General features: G+C 41.2%; 1 protein-coding gene across 2 annotated transcripts in view; it reads left to right on the top strand.

Moving 5' to 3' along the window:
• The window catches only part of CA8 (carbonic anhydrase 8), a 181,482-nt gene that overhangs the window by 31,449 nt on the left and 127,399 nt on the right, over window positions 1-22,634 (top strand). For both annotated transcript variants that reach the window (XM_030214821.1, XM_030214814.1), the window contains exon 3: window positions 6,868-6,992. In XM_030214821.1, coding sequence (XP_030070681.1) covers window positions 6,868-6,992 — 125 coding nt within the window. The remainder of the gene's footprint in view (window positions 1-6,867; window positions 6,993-22,634) is intronic.

Here is a 22,634-nt window from a genome sequence, read left to right as displayed (position 1 = left end):
CTTCTGCTCTTAAATATGAGCCTCTCAAAAACTTCAAGTGGAAACAATTTGTGCAAGGCTTATATTTAGCCACAGAAAAACAAGCACCAATTGTGTTGACACTTTCGTTTTTGGTTTGGACATGTGCACAAGAAGCAACGCTTACTTTGAAACCGTGTGTACATGTTTCCGGCATACTCCCCCCCCCCCTCACATTTGCCACAGGTTTGCCATATATAAAATTTGCATGCCATTTACTTTCTGCCAGTGGCAGTTTGCTTCCTATCAATTTGGGTTCGGGGCCCCCCAAGGTCTGCTGGTTTGGCTGACAGGGGTCCCCAAGCCCTGCCAGCAGAAGCTTTCCTGCAGCGATATTTGTCGCCTTGCTTTCCCCCTCCCCGTGCACATGCTCTTTTTTAGTGAAAATGAGCATGCGCAAACTTCAAGCATGCTCAATTTCAGTAAAATGAGCATGCTTGCCAGGGCAAGAAAACAGAGCAGGCATTGCGATGGCAAATATTGCTACAGGAAATCTTTTGCTGGTGGGGCTTGGGGACCTCTGCCAGCCTAGGTATATGGGGTTAAGGTGGGGGTTGAGAGTGGTGGGGAGGTGGGGTAAAATGTGCTCCCCCACATTTTGGCCTCATGCCCCCTCCCAAATCGAGGTCTGGCTATGCCTCTGCTTTCTGCATGCTGTAGTATTATGCTTGCAGTAGAAGCCACATGCCCAGACATCTGTGTGCGGCTCTATCGCAAGCCTTTCTACACCTCTCCCTCCAGTGTTGCTTCCGTATTCTGCCTCCCTATCTGTGTACATGTTCAAACTCTGCTTACCCTTCCTGAACGCCTACTTTTCTTTAAAGAATATTAGTACAAGTGGCAGAAAACATGCCTACATTTAAGGCGTGATCACTTATTCCAGCCCTATGCCTGGTGTAAATGCTCACAACTATTTGTTAGCCTGACCATGCATAAATTATGGAGTACTATAATTTACGTGCATATTTGCACATTTTGCCCATACTCCACCCAAAATATGCCCATGCACAGGCCCACTGGGAAAGTATGTGCTATCAAAATATGGCATGTACTTTTCTGTTGGATGGCATTCTATAAAATGTGATTTATGACTTCAAATAGCCACTTATGCACATAAATGACTAGAATAGTGCCATTTACACATGTTCCTGCCACCTAAAACTAGGCAGCTACTTATAGAATTATCCCCAAAGAGTATAATTACTCATTCATTTGGAACATTCCCATACCAACCAATAAAAGTCTGCAATAGTGAGTGCAGAACAGAAGTAGGATATTTTACTTTAGAACTCAACACACAAAAAAGATTCTGTTCAAATTCTGGTCACATGAGTGACAGCAACACAAACTCCCTCCATTGTTGGACATTGTGAAGTAATAAGAAACTGTGCAAATGGATACTCAGAAACTTACCATATCATACGAGCACCAAGTCCAAGTACTCAAACTGCACTAACCCTATCTATTTTTGCAATCCACATAGTTATCATGTGGAATATAAGTAAATAAACTAAACTATTCCCACATTCTTCTTTCCCCCTTTCACCTCTGCCTCCCAATCCCACTTTCAGTGCCCTCATTTCCTCCCTTTCACATTTCCTTCAAAGACTGTCCTCTTTCTTTTGTCACTCATTCTCTCCATAGCCCGCTGTTCCTTTTAACTGCTTCCTGTGCCTTCCAGACTTCTCAACTTGACTCCTCTCTTCATCCTTCTGCCCTCAGTTTCATAGACTTACTCATAGCCTTCACCTAGAGGGGCATAATCGAACACGAACACCTATCTCCATGGGCGTCTATGTCCGAAAACGGGTACGTGAAGAGGCGGGACAGACTGTATTTTCGAAAAAATGGACGTTTTTCAGCTGGGCGTTTGTTTTTTTTTAGCGATAATGGAAACTAAACACGCCCAGCTCAATAACGTCCTAATCCGAGCCATTTGGTCGTGGGAGGGGCCACGATTTGTAGTACACTTGCCCCCCTGACATGCCAGGACACCAACTGGGCACCCTAAAGGTCAGTGCGGTGGACTTCAGACAACGCTCCCACATGCATAGCTCCCTTACCACGGGTGCTGAGCACCGAACCCCCCTCCCCCAAAACCCACTACCCACAAATGTACAACACTACCATAGCTCTTAGGGGTGAAGGGGGCACCTACATGTGGGTACAGTGGGTTTTGCAGGCCTCCCATTTACCAGCACAAGTGTTATAGGTAGGGGGGGGGATGGGCCTGGGTCCGCCTAGCTGAAGTGCACTGCGGTACCCACTAAAAGTGCTCCAGGGACCTGCATACACACAGGCCTCTAGGACTGGTTGCTGCTATATAACATTGGCACAGCAGTTGACACCTGAAGACTAATCTCTCAGAAAACTTCCTTTATTTGAATAAGCACGCTTACTCACAGTTAACTGCAGATCAGAGGTTGTGCCCCACTGGCAACGAGTCTCCCTGGTACTGAGATGAGCAGTAGGTCAGAGCTGGCAGAATGCTGTACAATGCCCTCTTTCAGCCACATTCAAGGGAAGAACTAAGTTCTGTAACGTGGCTAACACGTGAAAGGGATCTAAAACTGGCTTACAAAAATGGCCACTACCTCATGGACTACCGGAAACAAAACAGGGCACACTCTGACCCAGTAAGCAGGGGGAAAAGCACCATGGGAGTAGAGCCTACCAACTACCAACATTGTGAGCATTTGCCACAAGCTAGTGGAATCACGGAGCCCAATACCCTACACCCACCACAATGCATTGCAGTTGTGACTCTGCAGTGTGCATAACAGAAAAGGTGTCACACTCACCCGAGAGCCACATCAGAACCAGGGAAAGGCTGTCACAGGATAGAACACATTCTGCTGTCATAGAGGTAGGTACGGCATTTGAGGCTGGCATAGAGGCTGGAAAAAAAAGTTTTTAAAGTGGGGTTTTTTTGGTGGGAGGGGGTTAGTGACCACTGGGGGAGTCCGGGGAGGTCACCCCCGATTCCCTCCAGTGGTCATCTGGTCAGTTGGGGCACTTTTTTGGGACCTGTTTGTGAAAAAAAAGGGTAATAAAAAAAGTGACCCAAAATCGCAGTAAAAACGCATTTTTTTTTTCGATTATCAGTTAAAGACGCCCATCTCTCCTCGGCCAATAACCATGCCCCAGTTCCACCTTCACCACGCCTCCAACATGCCCCCATCAACTTTACCCGTTTCCGCGATGGATTGCAGTTGGAAACGCCCAAAATTGGCTTTCGATTATACCGATCTGGGCGCCCACGGGAGAAGGACGCCCATCTCCCGATTTGGGTCGCAATATAGGCGTTTTTCTCTTTCGATTATATGCTGGCTAGTCTCTTAGTTCCTGTTGTCCTCCTAAACCCTGCTGAATTTCTTAGTCCCCTCTATCACCTCAGCTAATTCTCAAGCCCCATTTTTGCACTGTACTTAATCCATGTGTCCTCGCCCACACACAATCTCACCCGTCCCGAGTCCCCACTTATACTCCCAATACCCAGCCAGTCTTAGTGTCTGTCTTCTTCTAGTCTCCAAACCAATCTCAGAGCTTCCACTGAGCCTGAATCCCTGCTTTTCTACATTTCCAGCATTTGCCCTCATCCCTCTTTCACCCTTTCCCCAGGATCCACTTGTCTACTTCCTTTTCCAGTATTCATTCACCCTGCCTTTTCTTTTCTTTTCCCTTCCATTCTGTTGCTTATATACCGCTTAAATCAGCCAAGGAATCAAAGCGGTTCACAGAAAGGTAAACAAACAAATAAAAAGAAAGAAAATATTCCTTAATACCTATCAAATAAATACACCTTCAATGCCTTCCTAAACTGTAAATAATTTGCAATCATTCGGATAGAAATGGGAATAATATTCCAAATTGTACAAGATTGATAAGCAAAGTTACTATCGTGTATTCTTGTCCTTGTCCTAGCATCCATTCCTATACATATTCCTTTCCACCTCTCCCTGTATATGCTCTTACTTCTCCATTTCCTATACTATCTCCTCTTGCTTCTTACTTTCCCAGCATCAGCACCTCTCCAGTCCCAAACCCCCTTCTCATTCCAACATTATCCTCTTTCCAGTTCCAGCCCATCTCTCTTGTAGTCCCTGCATAAGCTCCTTCCAGTTCACTCCCTTTTCCAGTCCTAAGAATCAGCCCTATCAGCCTTCTTTCAGCCCTAGCATCAGCTTTGGCACCTGCTTAGCTGATGCATACTTAACAAAATGGTAGGCGCTTATTTCTTCTCACTCTCACCATTGTGCAGTTCTTCGGCCAGTGCTACCATCAGCACCATGGCATTTTTCAAAGGTGAGAAAAAGCACATCCTGTATTCTCATGAGAAGGAAGAAGCACCTATTCTCATATTTCAAAATGCCATAGTGCCAGCAGAAGGACAGTGCAGCAGGAGGAGTGAAAGAGCAAGCTTGTTTTGCTGTGAATGGTGAGCTAGTGGCTTTCAGCACCCTAAGCCAGTACATCACTGCCTCACCCCTTAAGCCAGCTTTGGAAAAGGGAAAACAAAGATTTTCTGTGGCTGCCAAGAACAGGACTCTGGAAACTGCCATCGCAGTTTGGAAATCACATGCAAGACAGCTGAGCATAGTAAAAGTAGCAGACTGAAAGAAATGACTGTGAGAAGATGGCATGGATCAGGGCAAACCACAAAAAGGCCAGGGGGAGGGAGGTTCTGCATCATTTGCCTCCTAGCCATGGAGGAGGAACTGAAGGAAATTTTTCCATTAGCAAAAACAGTTGAAGATAGTATTAGTGAAATAGCTACTTATTTGGAGACTATGGAACAGTGGGCTTCGCGTTAAAAGCTTAAACTAGGATTCTATGTTTATCACCCCCAACTAGAATTCAGGGTTTGGATTTTTCTTTGGAATCTTCACTAAAGGTTCTGGAAATTCTGTTGGACCCTCATTTAACTATTAAGACTCAAATTTTGCAGTTAACTAGGAAAGTGTTTTTTAGGTTAAGACAGCTCCAGCGTATTAAATGTTTGATGAGTAAAACTTATTTTCAGGTGGTGGTTCAGGCACTGGTGTTATCTCAGCTTGATTATTGCAATGCACTTTATAGTGGATGTTCTCAGTCATCTTTGAGGCGTTTGCAAATTTTGCAGAACACGCCACAAAACTAATTTGTGGAAGACACAAATTTGATCATGTCACTCCTTTATTGAGATCTCTTCATTGGCTCCCTATTGAAGCATGATGTAAATTTAAGCTCTGTATTTTTATGCACAAATTATTTTATGGTTTTCTTCCAGACTATTTGGTGGAGTTATTCACTGTAGGAACAACAGTTTGTTCTCTTAGATTGGGAGAATGTTGCTTACTGCAGTTTTCTTCTGTAAAACATGTGAGGTACAAGTCCTTTCATAGTTCTAGTTTTGTTTATTGCTTGGTGCAATGTTGGAACTCTCTTCCTTTGGAGCTGAGATTGGTAGAATCCTATTTATGAATTCGTAAGTTGTTAAAGGCTTACTTATTTTCTATTTATTTAATGTAATTCTGTTTATTTTATGTATTAATTTAGTTAGATTAGATTGGTTTAGATATAATTTTTGTATTTTTTGTATTTCCTAGTGATGGCCTAGTTTTTATCTAAATTGTAATCCGCATTGGTATATAGTGGAATATAAATTCTGTTGTATTGCATTGTATAGCTCCATCCCTGGCTGCCTTCAAATCTGGGCTAAAGGCCTATCTGTTTGATGCTGCTTTTGACTCCTGTCACTTGCTCGTAACCTTTATCTTGTCTTCCTCTCTTCATTAGTCCCTTTCCCTATGTGTCCTTCTGTCTGTCCTACCCTTATCCTTATTGGTCCTGTCTGTCTGTCCTGATTTAGATTGTAAGCTCTTTTGAGCAGGGACTGTCTTTTCTTCATGTTCAATTGTGAAGCACTGCGTACGACTGGTAGCACTATAGAAATGATTTATAGTAGTAGTAGTAGTAGAATTGTAGTGAAATCTTGGTCTTCAAAATGGTTGAAGAGTTGTGTGTTGATTGGGGTACAGCAGCTGATCTTGCTGTGAAGAAACCAAGTGAGAGCATACTATACATTCATGGGCCACTGCTTTCAGATGAAGGAGGTGATGACTTTACCTCTGTGTGATGGGAAGTTTTTGGTCCTTACTAATGTAGCCCTGTATTGCAGTAGTTGTCCGTGTAGCCACCTAGCGAACACCCCATGGAGTGAGAACCAGGGTATATTAAAAAAAACGTATAGATTGTTGGGACCAAGGTCAAGACCAGATTACTCTTGGAGGCTGAATAAGCAATTCAGACATTTGATAACATCTACTAAATAACTTAGTCAACTCTAGTCGTGCTATTCCAAACCAACAGATTTTACTTCATGAATCAAGTCATTAGTATCACAAACAAATAAGTTTCAATGTGCCAGAGGCAGGTAGCAACAACTTGAAGCTGTATCCAAATATGTACAAAAGTTATCAAATAGTTCACTTCTATTGTCCTTATCTTATAAGTTCTACAGTCGAGGGGAACCTAAGCCAGAAATGGCCCAGCTAAGTAATTTATCCAGGTAGTGGTTAACATTATCTGAGTAAAAGCTTTGAGTATCAGGCACTTTATCAGTATTAAACTTGGCTACAGGAAGGTAATACTGACACATTATCTATAACTACAGCTACAGCACTCGATTGTCACTTTGGCTGTGAGTAGCCATCTGACATAGGAATAAAACAGTTTATTGAGATTTAATTCCATGATTTTTGTTTAGTTATTAAAACATACAATAGCAACTTGAACATTTCAGCACTGTATATACATATTTTCTTTTTTTTGGAAAAACATGTTTCTTTTAATTTGTGTTTCTTGCAGTTTTAGTAGGAGGTCCCTTGCCTCGTGGCCATGACTATGAACTACATGAAGTTCAATTTCACTGGGGAAGAGAAAATCAACGAGGGTCTGACCATACTGTTAATTTTAAAGCATTTCCTATGGAGGTAAGAGAGACAAAATGCCATTTGAAATACAGTCAGAGAATAATAATCAATGACTTGTTTATTCAGGCAAACCTGTTCTTCAACTTTATATATTGAATTGAATTCATTAAAGTAACTCTCAGATGCCAGTTTTTCTCCAGGACTGTTGACACCACGAGTTCTAGTGTGATTAATTGGTCCTAGAGATTTATGTTTAGAATAAAGTGTGTCTTCATTATTAGTAATTTCAGTGTAAGCCTCACCAACTTTTCTTTAGTGTCATCATCATGTCATTGTTTATTTTCTAGAAATGTGCATAATGGCTTTGCTGAATGGATGTGACCAGATGTTTAGATGAATAAATGTGAAATTAGCAATCCTTTAACTTCTAATTCCTACAGGAATAGCAAAAATCCTTAGTGAGTTTGGATTTGGGGGGCAAGAATTTATTTCTAAAAGATTGGTGCTGTGTTTTATTAAGATATTTTGTCATTCTTTATAGGACTCGTAAGGTCCTCCTGTAATTTTTCACAATCCTCTCACAGTTTAACAACTTTGAATGACTTTGTGTCATCAGCAAATTTAATTACCTCACTAGTTACTCCCATCTCTAAATCATTTATAAATATGTTAAAAAGGAGCAGTCCCATCACAGACCCCCGAGGAACCCCACTATCTACCCTTCTCCATTCAGAATACTGACCATTTAACCCTACCCTCTGTTTTCTATCCTTTAACCAGTTTTTAATCCACAATAGGACACTACATCCTATCCTATGACTCTCCAATTTCCTCTGGAGTCTTTCATGAGGTACTTTGTCAAACGCCTTTTGAAAATCCAGATACAAAATATCAACCAACTTGCCTTTATCCACATGTTTGTTCACCCCTTCAAAGAAATGTAATAGATTGGTGAGGCAAGATTTCCCTTCACTAAATCCATGCTGGCTTTGTCTCATTAATCCATGCTTTTGAATATGCTCTGTAATTTTGTTCGTTATAATAGTCTCTACCGTTTTTCCTGGCACCGACGTCAGACTCACAGGTCTATAATTTCCCGGATCCCCTTCATTGATTCCCAGTTGAAGTTCGCTCCCAATTTAAGGGTTTTTGACTCACAAAGCCCTGCACCTAGGGATACATCTTAACCTCTCCTCACTAACCCTACCCTATACACCCACCCATGCTCTCTGCTCCTTGGATTCTAACCACTTGGTTCTGCCCACTCCCAGATCTGCTCGTCACATAGTAACACAGTAGATGACGACAGATAAAGACCTGCACGGTCCATCTAGCCTGCCCAACAAGACAAACTCAAATGTGTTACTTCATATGCATACCTGACTTTGATTCATCCCTGCCATTTTCAGAGCATAGACTCTAAAATAAGAAACATTTTTTAAAAGCCACTAAAGACCACAAATTGCAGAAATATATTCATAAAAACTAAGGAGCTTTTTTTTTTACTGAAGTGTGTTACACTTTTGCACTTTCCACACAGATGGCAAAAATTAAAGTTTGTGAAGTGCAAAGCCCACATGCTGTTTGAGGTATAGCCAGCATGTTCCCATACAGTTAACTGCACTGAACAGCACCTTACCATACACTGTGTATTCATAGTTCAGTTGCTATATAATAGGCTTAATTAGATCAGTTAAAACAGTCAAGTTTTCAGGATTTCCCCAATGAATATACATTAGATCTATTTGCATACAATGGAGGCAGAGCAAGCAAATAGATCTTAAGTATATTCAATGGGTAAATATTGAAAACCTGACTGCGTTGTGACCCTTAAGGACCGAGATTGCCCATCCCTAAGTTAAAACTTGGCTGACCATTCATGATATCAAAATCTTGCTTTATTTTCTTATGATATCCAGAATTGATAATGACTGTTATTTCCACACCTACCTTATACAGACTGAAGAGTTAGGGTAGTTTGGCTGTTCCAAAGGACACAAGGGAAATGCAATAGTTCTTATGTATAGGAATTTTATTAGAAATTCACCAAAGACTTGAGTCTATAAAATTTCTATACTTAAGAACTATTGTGTCCCCCTTGTGCTCTTTGGAGGAGCCAAACTACACTACTCTTCTGTGTTCTACGGTCGTAGGGACAGAGTGTTCCTCCACTTTCTGTGGTTGATCTTTCACACTTATCTTATAGCAGGTCACCTATCTTATATTACTGCTACCATGACAAAAGTGCTATTATTATTGATTTCTGTTTGAAAAAATGTTTTTGTAGAGATTGAAGAGAACACCTCATGTTTATTTGGAGTCATGATTATAATACAGAAGCAGACAGAGGTGACAATGCTTTATAAAAGCAATATAGGCACCATGGTGCTTTTTAAAATTAAGACAAGCTCTGATATTAAGGCAGACTTAAATATTGTTGCTATTACAGAGACATGGTTCAATGAATGGGACGCAATCATATTGGGCTATAATCTTTTTAGGAAGGATGAGGAGGGCCAAGGAGGTGGAGGAGTGGCACTGTATGTGAAAAACAATAGCAAAGTGGCTGAAATGCAGGAAACCCGAGGAAAAGAAGTGACATGGATCATTCTGGAAAGAGAAAATAGAATCTGTATCTGCTTAGGAGTTATCTACAGACCTCCTGTACAAATAGAGAAGCTGGACAAGGATCTGATCAAAGATATCCATAAGCTTGGAATCAAAAGGGAGGTGCTGATACTGGGAGGTTTCAACTTGCCTGATGTGGATTGGAATGTCCCATCAGAAGAATCAGAAAGAATCAGAGATCATGGATGCTTGCCAAATGATTTCCTCATATAAATGATGAGGAACCCACAAGGAAAGGGGTGGTGGTCTAGTGCTCACAATTGGAGGAAGTGTTTCCAGCATCCGGGTGGGTGTCCAGCTAGACAATAGTGATCATTACAATATGGTTTGATATAAGAGCTAAAGTGGAGTGCAGACACACAAAACTCAAAGTGCTGGATTTCGGACATGCTGATTTTGGTAAAATGGGAAGTATTTGAAAAAACAGCTGGCAGCATGGGTAGGCATAAGAAAAGTGGAAAGACAGTGGTCTGAGATGAAAGCTGCTATAAATATGGCAGCAGATCTTATATAAGGAAAGTAAACAAAAACAAGAGAAATAGGAAGCCGATATAGTTCTCCAAGCAAGTGGCAGAAAAAAGAGATTAATGCAATTTGATATACCACCCTATTTGCGAACAGGTCAGAGTGGTTTACAATACAAAAAAACAAGGCAGAACCCCCCCCCCCCACCAATAATAAAAGAAAAACAATTCATTCCAAGAAACATACAATCATCTCACAATCATACAGATCATGTTCTCTGAGAAACATCTGGCTAGGCGACAAAGGTAAACTCAACCCCCCTTAAATAATTAGCATGACTCCTCTTAATGAATTTCCAAAAGCATTGATTCTACAGGAAAGGAGCATACAAAAACCCCCCACTTTCCCTAGCAGAGATTAAAATAAGGACAAAAGAGGCTGTATTCAAGAAATACAGAAGAATACAACAAGAGGTCCACAGAAAAGATTACCAGATTAAACTCAAGTGAAGAGGGAAATATGGCTAGCAATAGCACAGGTGGAAATAACAATGGCTAAAATGTATAGAAAAAAAACTCCTTTAAGGCTCTTCAATAGCACAAGACCCAGCAATAATTGTTATTACATTTGTACCCTGTGCTTTCCCACCCATGGCAGGCTCAATGTGGCAATGGAGGGTTACGTGACTTGCCCAGAGTCACAAGGAGCTCCCTGTGCCTAAAGTGGGAATTGAACTCAGTTCCTCAGGACCACATTCCACCACCCTAACCACTAGGCCCTCCTCCACTTGTGATACTCTTTAGAATAATCTTAGAAGACCTCAGTTATCAGAGTCATGGGGCACTATATAGTTTAAGCCATCACTCCTCCAATCCTCATTGGTCTCCGTGACATATATTATTTTATTTTGTATTTTGTTTATTTGTTTTTAGTTCTTTTTCTGTTTTAACTGGTGGTATTCTCTATACATTTTATTAATACTCTTAAATTACTACTTCTATAGAGTTTTATGCTATGCAAGCACTTAACTTCAGTAAGTCTGTTCTCTGGGGGATCTGCTGTCCGACACAATTTCGTGTTTCGCCATTATGGCTGTTTCAAGGATATCTCCCCGTCTCAGTATTATGTCATTCTCTCACTTACATCTTGTTTCGATAATACGGGTTTCCCCGTCCCTTCACGGGAATGTCCTGCAAGACACCCTCAGGAAAACTTGGGTGCCCCGTTTGATTATGCCCCTCCACGTGTGTACATTACAACTCTGGCCCTGTTCCACCCAAAACAGTAGTGTCTACTAGAATGATACTTAGAAACTAGTATAAATTTGTAATCACACACTCTACTAATCCAGGTTCCCTTTGACCTACCATGTAAATAAATACCCTTTCTATCAAGAGGAAAAAAACCTCAGTGGCTTCATAGCCTAATAATAAACATATGATTAGACTAATATTAGGCATATGATTAGCTTCACAATACCACCATCACTGGTCTGAAAAACCTCTTATTTTTATATTTTTGCTAAATCAAATCTGTATTCATATATCTTCTCCAATTTATGTTCAACATTCAATATATTATATATACCCTGCAATACTTCTATAGTAGCTAATAACGCCATTGGTGTTTGCATATTTAACAATGTTTCATAATTCAAACATCACTTTTAACAAACATATTTCAAGGCTGCTTGGGCTTTAGCCCTATGGAGCCTTCCGTTTCACCTGATAACGGCTTCTTCAGGAGCCTCTCAGCCCTGCTGGTACAATTGGTCAATGTTTAACATCTTACGTTAATGCCACTCATCGCCTCCAAATATAAATAAAAATGGTAGGAAACCATCATGTTTAAGCTGATTATAGTGCTCTGTCTTCTACTTTTTAACAGCATTATCTATGCAGGGCTGAATCTTCAACCCACTATCCTAGACTACTCAAATGGTCAGTTTTATAATAGATACCCATAGAGCAGGAACCCCGGAAGTGATGCAAAATCAAACCTCAATTCTGGAATCCCCTCTGTCAATTAACCCACTTCATTTCATAAAAATACCTTCCATTTTATATTAAAAACTCTTTAAGATCACATCTTCTCAAAAGGTGATTTGTCTACTGCCCTGATTGAATTTCATGACACAGGTCTGAAATAATGGTTGATCTGATTCTTTCATGTTTTATTGAAGAAGAAAATCTCGATTGTTATATTTGGCTCTTTTGTAAGCTTTGTGGATAGCTATGGGTTTCTAATTCTTTCATTAATTGTTTTGATTGCATACGAAAGTCCTTCATATCTGTGCAGACTCTTCGATATCTCAACATCTGAGAAAAGGGAAGACTGCATTTTAGGCTATATGGCTGCCAACTATAAAACTGTAATATTGAATTTTTAGCCATGGGCTTCCTATAATCTTTGTTGTAAAAACAATTTCTATTTTGTATTACATTGACATCCAAGAAATTAATCTTCTTCTGAGAAAACTGAAACGTGAACTTGATATTGCTATCACATTGGTTCAAGTAATCAATAAATGATTGTAACGGTGATATAGTTCCATGCCATAGCACAAACACATCATCGCTAAAACATACTCATTTAAAGAGCTCATCAAAGAATGGAGCTTTGGATAACTATTGTTGTTCATATCTTACCGTATATAGGTAATCTACCAATGGAGCAAATGTAGCCCCCATTGCCACTCCCAAAATCTACAAAAAATATTGCTCTTGGAATAATTTGCTAAAGATAGCAAATATTCTGTTGGAACTTGATGGGGAACTGTCAAGAATTTTATGATTTTTTGGAACAGTGTAAAACAGTGGTATACAGTAACTGGATGTTTAAAAACTGAAATTCCAATTTCATTAAAAAAACAGACCGTAGGCCTGATTGTGTTATGTCCAAATTTGTTGTTTCAATTCTGTAGGATCATTATCAAGCGGAAAATAAACCAACTGATCTCTTAATTGTTGTTGTATCTCAGCCTCATAGTCCTCACATCTTGAATCACCACTTCTCCTTCCTTGTCTTCTCTTTTTATTATAATCAATGAATTTGTTTGTAATGAAAGTAAAGCCTGATGTTCTACTGATGTCAAATTATATTGAACTCTTGAACCATTCTGAGTTAATTTTGATACATCTTGTAACACTAATTGCTTGAAAGCAACTACCAAAGGGTCCATAGGCCCTGAAGGGGACCAAGTAGATTTTTATTTCTAACAATGGATCTATCCCACATATCTTCCTTAAATGAAAAAAAAAAAATTTCAAAATTAAGATCTTATAAATCATCATAATCAATTCTAAATTGAAACAAGTCTAAGGGACTGAAGGCACAGAAGATAACCTTTGGGACAACTTAGAGGGGCATAATCGAAAGGGACGCCTTTTTTTTTCTGAGGACGTCCTGACATCCCCGTAAAGGGGTGGGAAACCCATATTATTGAAACAAAATGGACGTCCATCTTTTGTTTCGATAATACGGTCAGGGATGCCCAAATCTGGAAATTTAGGTCAACCTTAGAGCAGGGGTGTAGCCAGATGGACAATTTTGGGTGGGCCTGGGCCCAAGGTGGGTGGGCATAGAATTCACTCCCATCCCCCTCTGGTTTGCTCCTCTCTCCACCCCTCCCTGCCCACAAACTCCAAATATTAAATACTTGAGCTGGTGAGGATCCCCAAACCCTGCCAGCTGAAGATTTTCTCCTCCTTCTCGAGTAGCCAGCACTCTTCCAAACGGCAGCCAGCAGCACTTGCCTCAAACTGATGCTGCTGCCAGCAGGCTGTGCATACTCAGTGCTTTTGTATGAGAAAAAACTGAGCATGTGTAGAAGGGCCGGTCTCAGCGTCAGCTCAAGGCAAGTGCTGTTAGCTGACATTTGGAAGAGCGAGGGCTGCCCAAGGAGGAAAAAATCTTCAGCTGGCAAGGTTTGGGGATCCCCACCAGCCACAGCAAGAATGTTACAATTTTGGGTGGGCCTGAGTCCAAAGTGGGTGGGCCCTGGCCCACCCAGGCCCACCTGTGGCTACACCACTGCCTTAGAGATGGTTGTCTTTAGACTTGGTCGTTTCTGATTTTGGTGATAATGGAAACCGAGGACGCCCATCTCAAAAACGACCAAATCCAAGGCATTTGGTCGTGGGAGGAGCCAGCATTCATAGTGCACTGGTCCCCCTCACATGCCAGGACACCAACCGGGCACACTAGGGGGCACTGCAGTGGACTTCAGAAATTGCTCCCAGGTGCATAGCTCCCTTACCGTGTGTGCTGTTCCCCCCAAACCCACTACCCACAACTGTACACCACTACCATAGCCCTTATGGGTGAAGGGGGGCACCTAGGTGTGGGTACAGTGGGTTGTGGTGAGTTTTGGAGCTCTCACATTTACCACCACAAGTGTAACAGGTGGGGGAATGGGCCTAGATCTGCCTATCTGAAGTGCACTGCACCCACTACAACTGCTCCGGGGACCTGCATACTGCTGCAATGGACCTGAGTATGACATTTGAGGCTGGCATAGAGGCTGGCAAAAAATATTTTTAAAGAATTTTTTTGAGGGTGGGAGGGGGTTAGTGACCACTGGGGAGTAAGGGGAGGTCATCCCCGATTCCCTCCGGTGGTCATCTTGTCAGTTCGGGCACCTATTCGTGGCTTGGTTGTAACAAAAAAAGGGCCAAGTAAAGTCGTCCAAGTGCTCGTCAGAGACGCCGTTCTTTTTTTCGATTACCGGTCGAGGACACCCCAGTCCCACCTTCGCTATGCCTCCGACACGCCCCCGGGAACTTTGGGTGTCCCTGCGATGGAAAGCAGTTGGGGACACCCAAAATTGGCTTTTGATTATGCCGATTTGGGCGACCCTGGGAGAAGGATGCCCATCTTCCAATTTGTGTCGAAAGATGGGCGTCCTTCTCTTTTGAAAATAAGCCTGCATGTATATCTCATCACTAGTAAGTATACCTTTGGATAAATTTATTATCATTGTTTCTGTGACCTGGTGTTCAGACAGGTTTTCTGATTGCCTCGAAAAGATCTGTATCTGCGACCTCTTCAGGCATTTCCCCCACGTGCCTCTAAAAAAAATCTTCAGATGAATCTGAACCACTTAATAAACTCAACGATGATAAGGAATCACTTTAAAATCCTACTTGCTTTGTATTTTTATAGCTGATGTTTCATGTTCATACATCCATTAATAATCCTGATTGGAGGCATAATCTTTCTCATCCCGGATAAATTTCTTTAATTGTGCTTTTCAGGACTTCCTGATATTGTATCCACTATATTCATTTATACCACCTATAACCTAGGTTGGTTTCCATAAAAATATACATAATAAAAACAAATTCAAAACACAAATAAGTAAACAATCAATTACATACAACTCTGCCACTAATATCATTACATCACTTTTAAGCTAATTACAATCAAGTCCATATGCAATAAAAAAAAAAATGCTGTCCCAAAAAGTTGTGTCTTCAAGAGTTTTTTAAACTGTAAGATGTTACCACGGTGATGAAGCTGACCAGGTAGTGCATTCTATAAAGAAATGCCAGCCAGAACCAAAGCTGAGGCTCGTATATCTGCATGGCGTATCTGCACCACTATATCCATGGAATGCCACATGCCACTCTTAGACCTTAATGTCTGTCAAAACATGCGCTGTTGCAGCGCAAGCCCCCTTTTGCCACAGCTTGGTAAAGGGGCCTTTGGTTTGGTGGACCATGATGTCCCTGTTATCCATCTTGAACTATTATGCTATTGGTGGAACATTTTGAAATGGTTTAAGATTTTTTTTTTTAAAATCCAAGTAGATAATATAACATGAAAATGCAGGGAGTGTATCTACTGCATGGAATTCTGGCTGTGGAGTTCCCAAGGGTTTTCTTATATCACCAATCTTGTTTAACCTAATAAAAGTGGCATTAGGAAGGAACTTTTGAGTTATGTTTTTCTTGACTATTAATTTATGCTGACGATATAACTGTTCATGCCAGTCATAGGGGAGCTCTTGGATTTTACTCCAAATATAAAGTTAGAGTTGAACATTCTAGAAATGTGGACTTCAACTTTTAAGTTGAGATTGAATAAGAAAAAAGAAAGTGTTTGCTATTGAGCAGTCTATTTAATATGGTTAATGCTAAGGAATTAAGGAGCACTTTTACAAAGGCGCAGGAGGGCCTCCGCGCGTACAATGCATAATTCTGAGTTTGGTGGTGCGCCGAATCCTGTGGTAGAAAATAAATTTTCTAACACGGGCTTCTTACCCGGCGGTAAACAACAGTTGGCGTGCACTGCATGCTAATCACGCAGGTAGCATGTGAGACCATACCGCTAGGTCAATGGGTGGCGGTAAGGTCTCAGACTGAAATGGACACTCGCTGGTTTCAATTTTAGCGCACATACATTTTCCAGCCCCTTAAAAAAAGGCCCTTTTTCCTAGATGCGGTAAAAAATGGCCCAGCACGTGCCAAAAGATATGCTCACACTACTGCAGGCCATTTTTTACTGTGGCTCAGTAAAAGGACCCCTAAGTATTGATAGAATTAATTTTCCTTTAGAGTCTACTTTAAAAATTCTGGGATTGATTTTGATGGATGTCTTACATTTGAAACCACAGCTACGGCAAGGACAATTAAAGCTTTTAAGGTGTTGTGGAAACCAGTGGCGTAGCCAAGGGTGGGCTTGGGTGGGCCCAGGCCCACCCACTTGGGTTCAGGCCCACCCAGTAAAAACATACCTATGATGTGGCTGGCAGGGATCCCCAAGCCCACCAGCTGAAAACCTCCCAACAAGTGTCCCTCCTGCATACCTTGTAAGTAGCAGACCTTCGCCTGCAGTGAGCAGTGACATACATATTGCTCACACCGGCCCCATAGCCTTCCCTCTGATGTATTTCTGCCTAGGTGGAAACAGGAAGCTGCATCAGAGGGAAGGGTGTGGGGCCAACATGAGCAGTGTGTATTAGTTGCTGCTCGCTCCCTGGTGAAAATCTGCTATTTTAAAAGGTATGCGGGGGAGGGGGATGTTTGAGAGGCCATATGCATGCAGGTGAGAGGAGAGACCAAAGCACCTGTGGGACGGGGCGATGTTCTTCTGCCCACCCATCTTGGGCCTAGGCCCACCCAAACTTGGGTGTCTGGCTACGCCCCTGGGGAAACAGAGATGCATCAGATGAAATTTTACTCAGGATGTGTTCAGAATGATTGCAAAAACACTGGGTGTTGGCCCAGTTTGATTACTGCAATGTGTTTATCTGGCTGTAAGGAAAATGTAATAAAGAAAATTCAAACATTGTAAGTACTACAGCCTGAATGATTTCTAAAGTTGCAAAATTTGAGAGGGCCACACCTCTGTTGGGCAGCTTCATTGGTTGTGGCACAGGCTTAAATTATGTTTAAGTTATGCTCATTGTTTTTATTTTTTTTTTATTCTGCACGGTTTTGCTCCTAACTACATGATTCCACTTATTCATCTATCAGTTAGAAATTTGAGACCTGATTCAAGGGGATTTTTAACACTTCATTATTCTAATCCTAAAAAGATTGTTTATAAGACATTTTTTTCAAATACGTTTGCATATCAGTCTGTGAGTCACTGGAATGAGCTTCCAAGGGCAATTAGGTGTCGGAAAATTATGGGAAATTTCAAAAATTATTGAAGACTTTTAGGTTTAGAAAGCATTTGAAGCACTAAGATCAAGTTTTTATCTCATATAAATTTTGTGTAATGTTCCTGGGAATACCCAGTGTGGTGACCAGCATATGAATTATAAGAATATTTCATGAAGTGTATTTCTCTAATTAGGCCAGCAGGTGGTGCACATTTTATGTTTAAAGCTGTTACAGAGTTTACCACAGAGAGGAAGTAAACTTTAATGATGTGGCTAGCTACATTTAAAAAAAATGTTGTTCTGGGCTCTGATTGGCCCAAGAGCTCAACTTCAGTCTGGAAATATTGATTTTTTCCAGTCTCAGTTTGGAAGTAGAGAGAGAAAGACCTCTTTACTGAGATCCTGTGAGCAGTTATATTGTGTAACCTGTGAGCAGCTATATTTCCTGTACTTCCCAGGCACTAACCAGGTAGTAATAAAATGTTTAGATAGTTTTATAATTGATCCTTATTCAGTTACTTGCCTGTTATTTTTCCATCTGTTTTTATAGTTCACTATTCAATATTTTTTTAAGACAATAAACCTTTTTTTGGTTTATTGACTCTGCTAGTCTATACTGACTAAGAATCCTAGTGGTTTGTGTGTTGGGCCTGTGAGTGCTTTCTAGGAACTGTGGGATCACTAGGAGTGTGCCCCAGTAACCTAGAAATCACTGGGGATAACTTGAGAGCAGGAGATTTGTCTAGAAGTGGTTGGGACTCAGTCAGTGGGAGGAGGGTGTTAGTGTCGAGCACATGCCCTGGTGCAGGCAGACCTGAGCTTTGCTGGGGATAGACCCTCTAAGTGGCCACAGGGTTAGCCCCAGGTGAATGGTTAGGCATTTTGTGACACCCAGCTTATTGTACTGTGAGCTACACTGAACTCAGGAGGTTTGTGTGGGATACAAATGTCATGTAATGCAATGCAATGCAATGGTGGCATTGTAGTCATTTACACGTGTACATGGCCTCTTGTAGAATACCAACTAGGGGACAAGTAAGTGCCATGATTTTATGCACAGGTACATGCATAAATGATAGAATTCTATCATCCACTTGCATATTTGCTAACATTTAGGCATGTACATGTACACCAGCCATAGGGCTGGTGAAAGTGAACACATCTTAATATATGCCTGTTTCAGCCATTTGCACTAGTATTCTATAAATAAAAGTATGTGCTATTTTTCCTTATAGAATAGGCTTGAAATAGGCACCATAACCCATTCCTAGAGTGGGTGTTCTGTTAGAGCATTATCTTCATAATGTTCATTCCTTTCCTGATCTAGGCCAAGAGACAAGTTGAGAATGAAAGCAGTTCATCATATAGTCCGGGAAATTTTGTTAATTTCACACCAGCATATAATATCCTGAGTCTGACAGCAACTGGTATTCTAGTTTCACTTTATAGCACCTATTAAAAATCTGACCTCTACCAACACTACCCATCTGTTTGTTCAATCTCCTACCTGGCAGGCAGCTTCAGGATCCTTTGCGCCAACACAAATAATCCACTGACCCTGGACATCTGCAAGATGAATGTCACCATAAGTTTAATGGGATGATTTCCTAAGATGGGACAATCATATTTTTATTACAACAAAATAAAGCAGTTAACACAAGCTACTCAGTTTCTCACACCATGAAACTTGACAGATTTTCAAGTTTGTATGATATGTTCACCAGCATGCTTGCTATTTGTAAAACTGGTTTGTCTAGTTTATAATGAAATGTGATTGACCTTCAGCATGCGGATGTAATAAAATAAGCAATTTATAAAATTTAATATTTCCTCCTTACTTTAATAGAGGCGCCATGGCTTATTTGGATAAAGTGACTGCATAGTAACCGATGAGTCAAGATTTGAATCTCAGCAATACCCAAAGTTTTATTTTACATATGTAGCCAACAGGGAAAGAACATGGTAATATTTTTTCTAAAAGTCACATTGATGTGTGCTCACTTCTGGAGGCTGCATCTGTAGAAGGATATCGGTCTAGCACAGGAAGTTTAGATAAAGGTTACCAAAATTGTGCCAAGTCAGCAAAATAAATCTATTTCCAGTAGGAGAGGAGGGAGCATGTGATGGAGATATTAAGTGTTGTAAAGTCTAAGTGTGCACAAGAAGCAGACACTTTTTGGTGGAAAGAAAGTTCTAGAGCAAGAAGTCCTGATGTAAAGCTACAGTTAGTAGACTCATAACAGCATAAACAAGTGTTTCTTAGAAAAGGTATTGGAGTTGGAGAGAACTGAAATGGGCAACTACCAATAGCATTAAAAGAGCAGTAATGCGTTTTTTTGCTAAAGAAGAAATCCTTGACCAAGGGGCGAACTTGAAAGTTACTGGCTAGTATCTGACATCCCATTTCTATGAAACTATAGAACAATCAGTCTGTGATCAACTCGGTGATTGGCTAGAAGACAGAAACTGGCTAGATCTGTGTCAAGCTTGATTCAGATCCAGTTATAGAAAAGAAACAGTCTTGTATCCCTACTAGATGATCTTCACAGAAACCGAGACAGGGGATTTGCCTCTGTGTTAGTACTTCTAGATTTCTCAGTAGCTTTTGACACTGTGGATCATGATTTCATGCTAGCATGACTGGAAGAAACAGGTATCAGTGGAACAGTACTTGCCCGGTTTAGATCCTATTTATCAGACAGACATCAGTCTATGCTGTTCATCAGCATCTCATCGCCACCATGGGCGTACCACAAACATAGTAACATAGTAACATAGTAGATGACGTCCATCCAGTCTGCTCAACAAGACAAACTCATATGTGTATACCTTACCTTGATTTGTACCTGCCTTATTCAGGGCACAGACCGTACAAGTCTACCCAGCAGTTATTTCCCGCCTCCCAACCACCAGTCCCGCCTCCCATCACTGGCTCTGGCACAGACGTATAAGTCTGCCCTCCACTATCCTCGCCTCCCAACCACCAACCCCCCCACCTGCTCCACCACCCAATTTCAGCTAAGCTTCTGAGGATCCATTCCTTCTGCACAGGATTCCTTTATGCATATCCCACGCATGTTTGAATTCCGTTACCGTTTTCATCTCCACCACCTCCCGCGGGAGGGCATTCCAAGCATCCACCACCCTCTCCGTGAAAAAATACTTCCTGACATCTTTCCTGAGTCTGCCCCCCTTCAATCTCATTTCATGTCCTCTCGTTCTACTGCCTTCCCATCTCCGGAAAAGATTGTTTGCGGATTAATACCTTTCAAATATTTGAACGTCTGTATCATATCACCCCTGTTCCTCCTTTCCTCCAGGGTATACATGTTCAGGTCAGCAAGTCTCTCTTCATACGTCTTGGAACACAAATCCCGTACCATTCTCGTAGCTTTTCTTTGCACGCTCCATTTTTTTTAACATCCTTCGCAAGGTATGGCCTCCAAAACTGAACACAATACTCCAGGTGGGGCCTCACCAACGACTTGTACAGGGCATCAACACTTCCTTTCTTCTGCTGATCACATCTCTCTCTATACAGCCTAGCAACCTTCTCGCTACGGCCACCGCCTTGTCACACTGTTTCGTCGCCTTCAGATCCTCGGATACTATCACCCCAAGATCCCTCTCCCCCTCAGTACCTATCAGACTCTCACCGCCTAACAAGGATCGATACTGTCACCGATTCTGTTAAATATCTCTCAAGGCCACAGCTAGCTGATTTGGTCATGACACTCAGGTCTTCATCTATGCAGATGATGTGCAGCTACTCATACCATTAAACCTGACTTATCCACAGCCTGATACACTGACTACCTATCTAACATCAATTCAAGAATGGGCTTGAAAACAACAAACTTTCCTGACCCAGTAAAACAGAGCTACTATTAGGTCCTTCCACAAATGGGCACATGCCTGATACCAAAATCTCTTTTGGGAAATATGAACTCCCCCTCAAATCACATCAGGAACCTTGGAATACAGCTAGATTCAACACTTATTCTGATCCCCCAAATCCGAGCAACCTTCAGAGCATCTTTTATCACTTGCGACAACTATGCTTCCTGTCTCCTTGCATTGAGATGTCTCAGTTGTGCATGCCATGATGACATCAAGCTGGATTACGCTAACACTGGTCTGACTACAAAGGGTCTGCACCAGCTCCAATCGAATGCTGTAGCAAGACTAATAGAAGGTGGTAAGTGACGTGACCACATCACACCATTTTGGCAAAAGACTTTACTAGCTACCAGTACAATACAGGGCCAAATTTAAAACTCTATGTTTGATGTTCAAGGCCCTTAAAGGAAATGACTCAGAGTATTTGAAGAACAGGATCTCCCTCTGCACACCTCCAAGATCACTAAGGTACTCCAAGGAGTATACCTAGTCACATAATCTCCATGATGTGATACCAGCAAGTGAGCCTTTTGTAGAGTAGCCCCACACTCTGGAATGCACTCCCCTGAAAGGCTTTGCTTAATGCAAGACTATTTTCAACTAGGCCTTAATGGAAGAAGCAAGTAACTTGCTGGTCTCACACACACACACCCCATACACCACATACTATAGCATGACATGTCTATCGACTCCTACCCTAACTAAGATAATATTCAAGCATCTTTCTGACCTCATTTGCAACTTTCTTTAAATTAGTACTTTATTTTCTTACTCTTGTTATTCTGTCTTATCTATCCATATGTTTCATCTTTGCTGACTACTAAATGTTTTATTTTGTATTGTGTTGACATTGTAATGTAACATACCTATGCCATACTTTGTATTGTTGTTTGAATATTTTTACTGCTTTAATTGTGTATTGCTTATGTTTGACTTATTCTTGTTGTACACTGCCTTGAGTGAGTTCCTTCAAAAAGATAGTAAATAAATCCTAATCAATCAATCACTCAATAAATGATATTGTAATTCAAGAAACTATGGACCAACTGAGATCCATACTAGAGTAGTGTGTCTCTTTAGAGACATAGCAAAAAACAGCT

This window comes from Microcaecilia unicolor, chromosome 1 (assembly GCF_901765095.1).
Source record: "Microcaecilia unicolor chromosome 1, aMicUni1.1, whole genome shotgun sequence".
NCBI lineage: Eukaryota > Metazoa > Chordata > Amphibia > Gymnophiona > Siphonopidae > Microcaecilia > Microcaecilia unicolor.
Note: the sequence above shows the minus strand (reverse complement) of the source record. Positions and strands in the feature narration are given on the sequence as shown.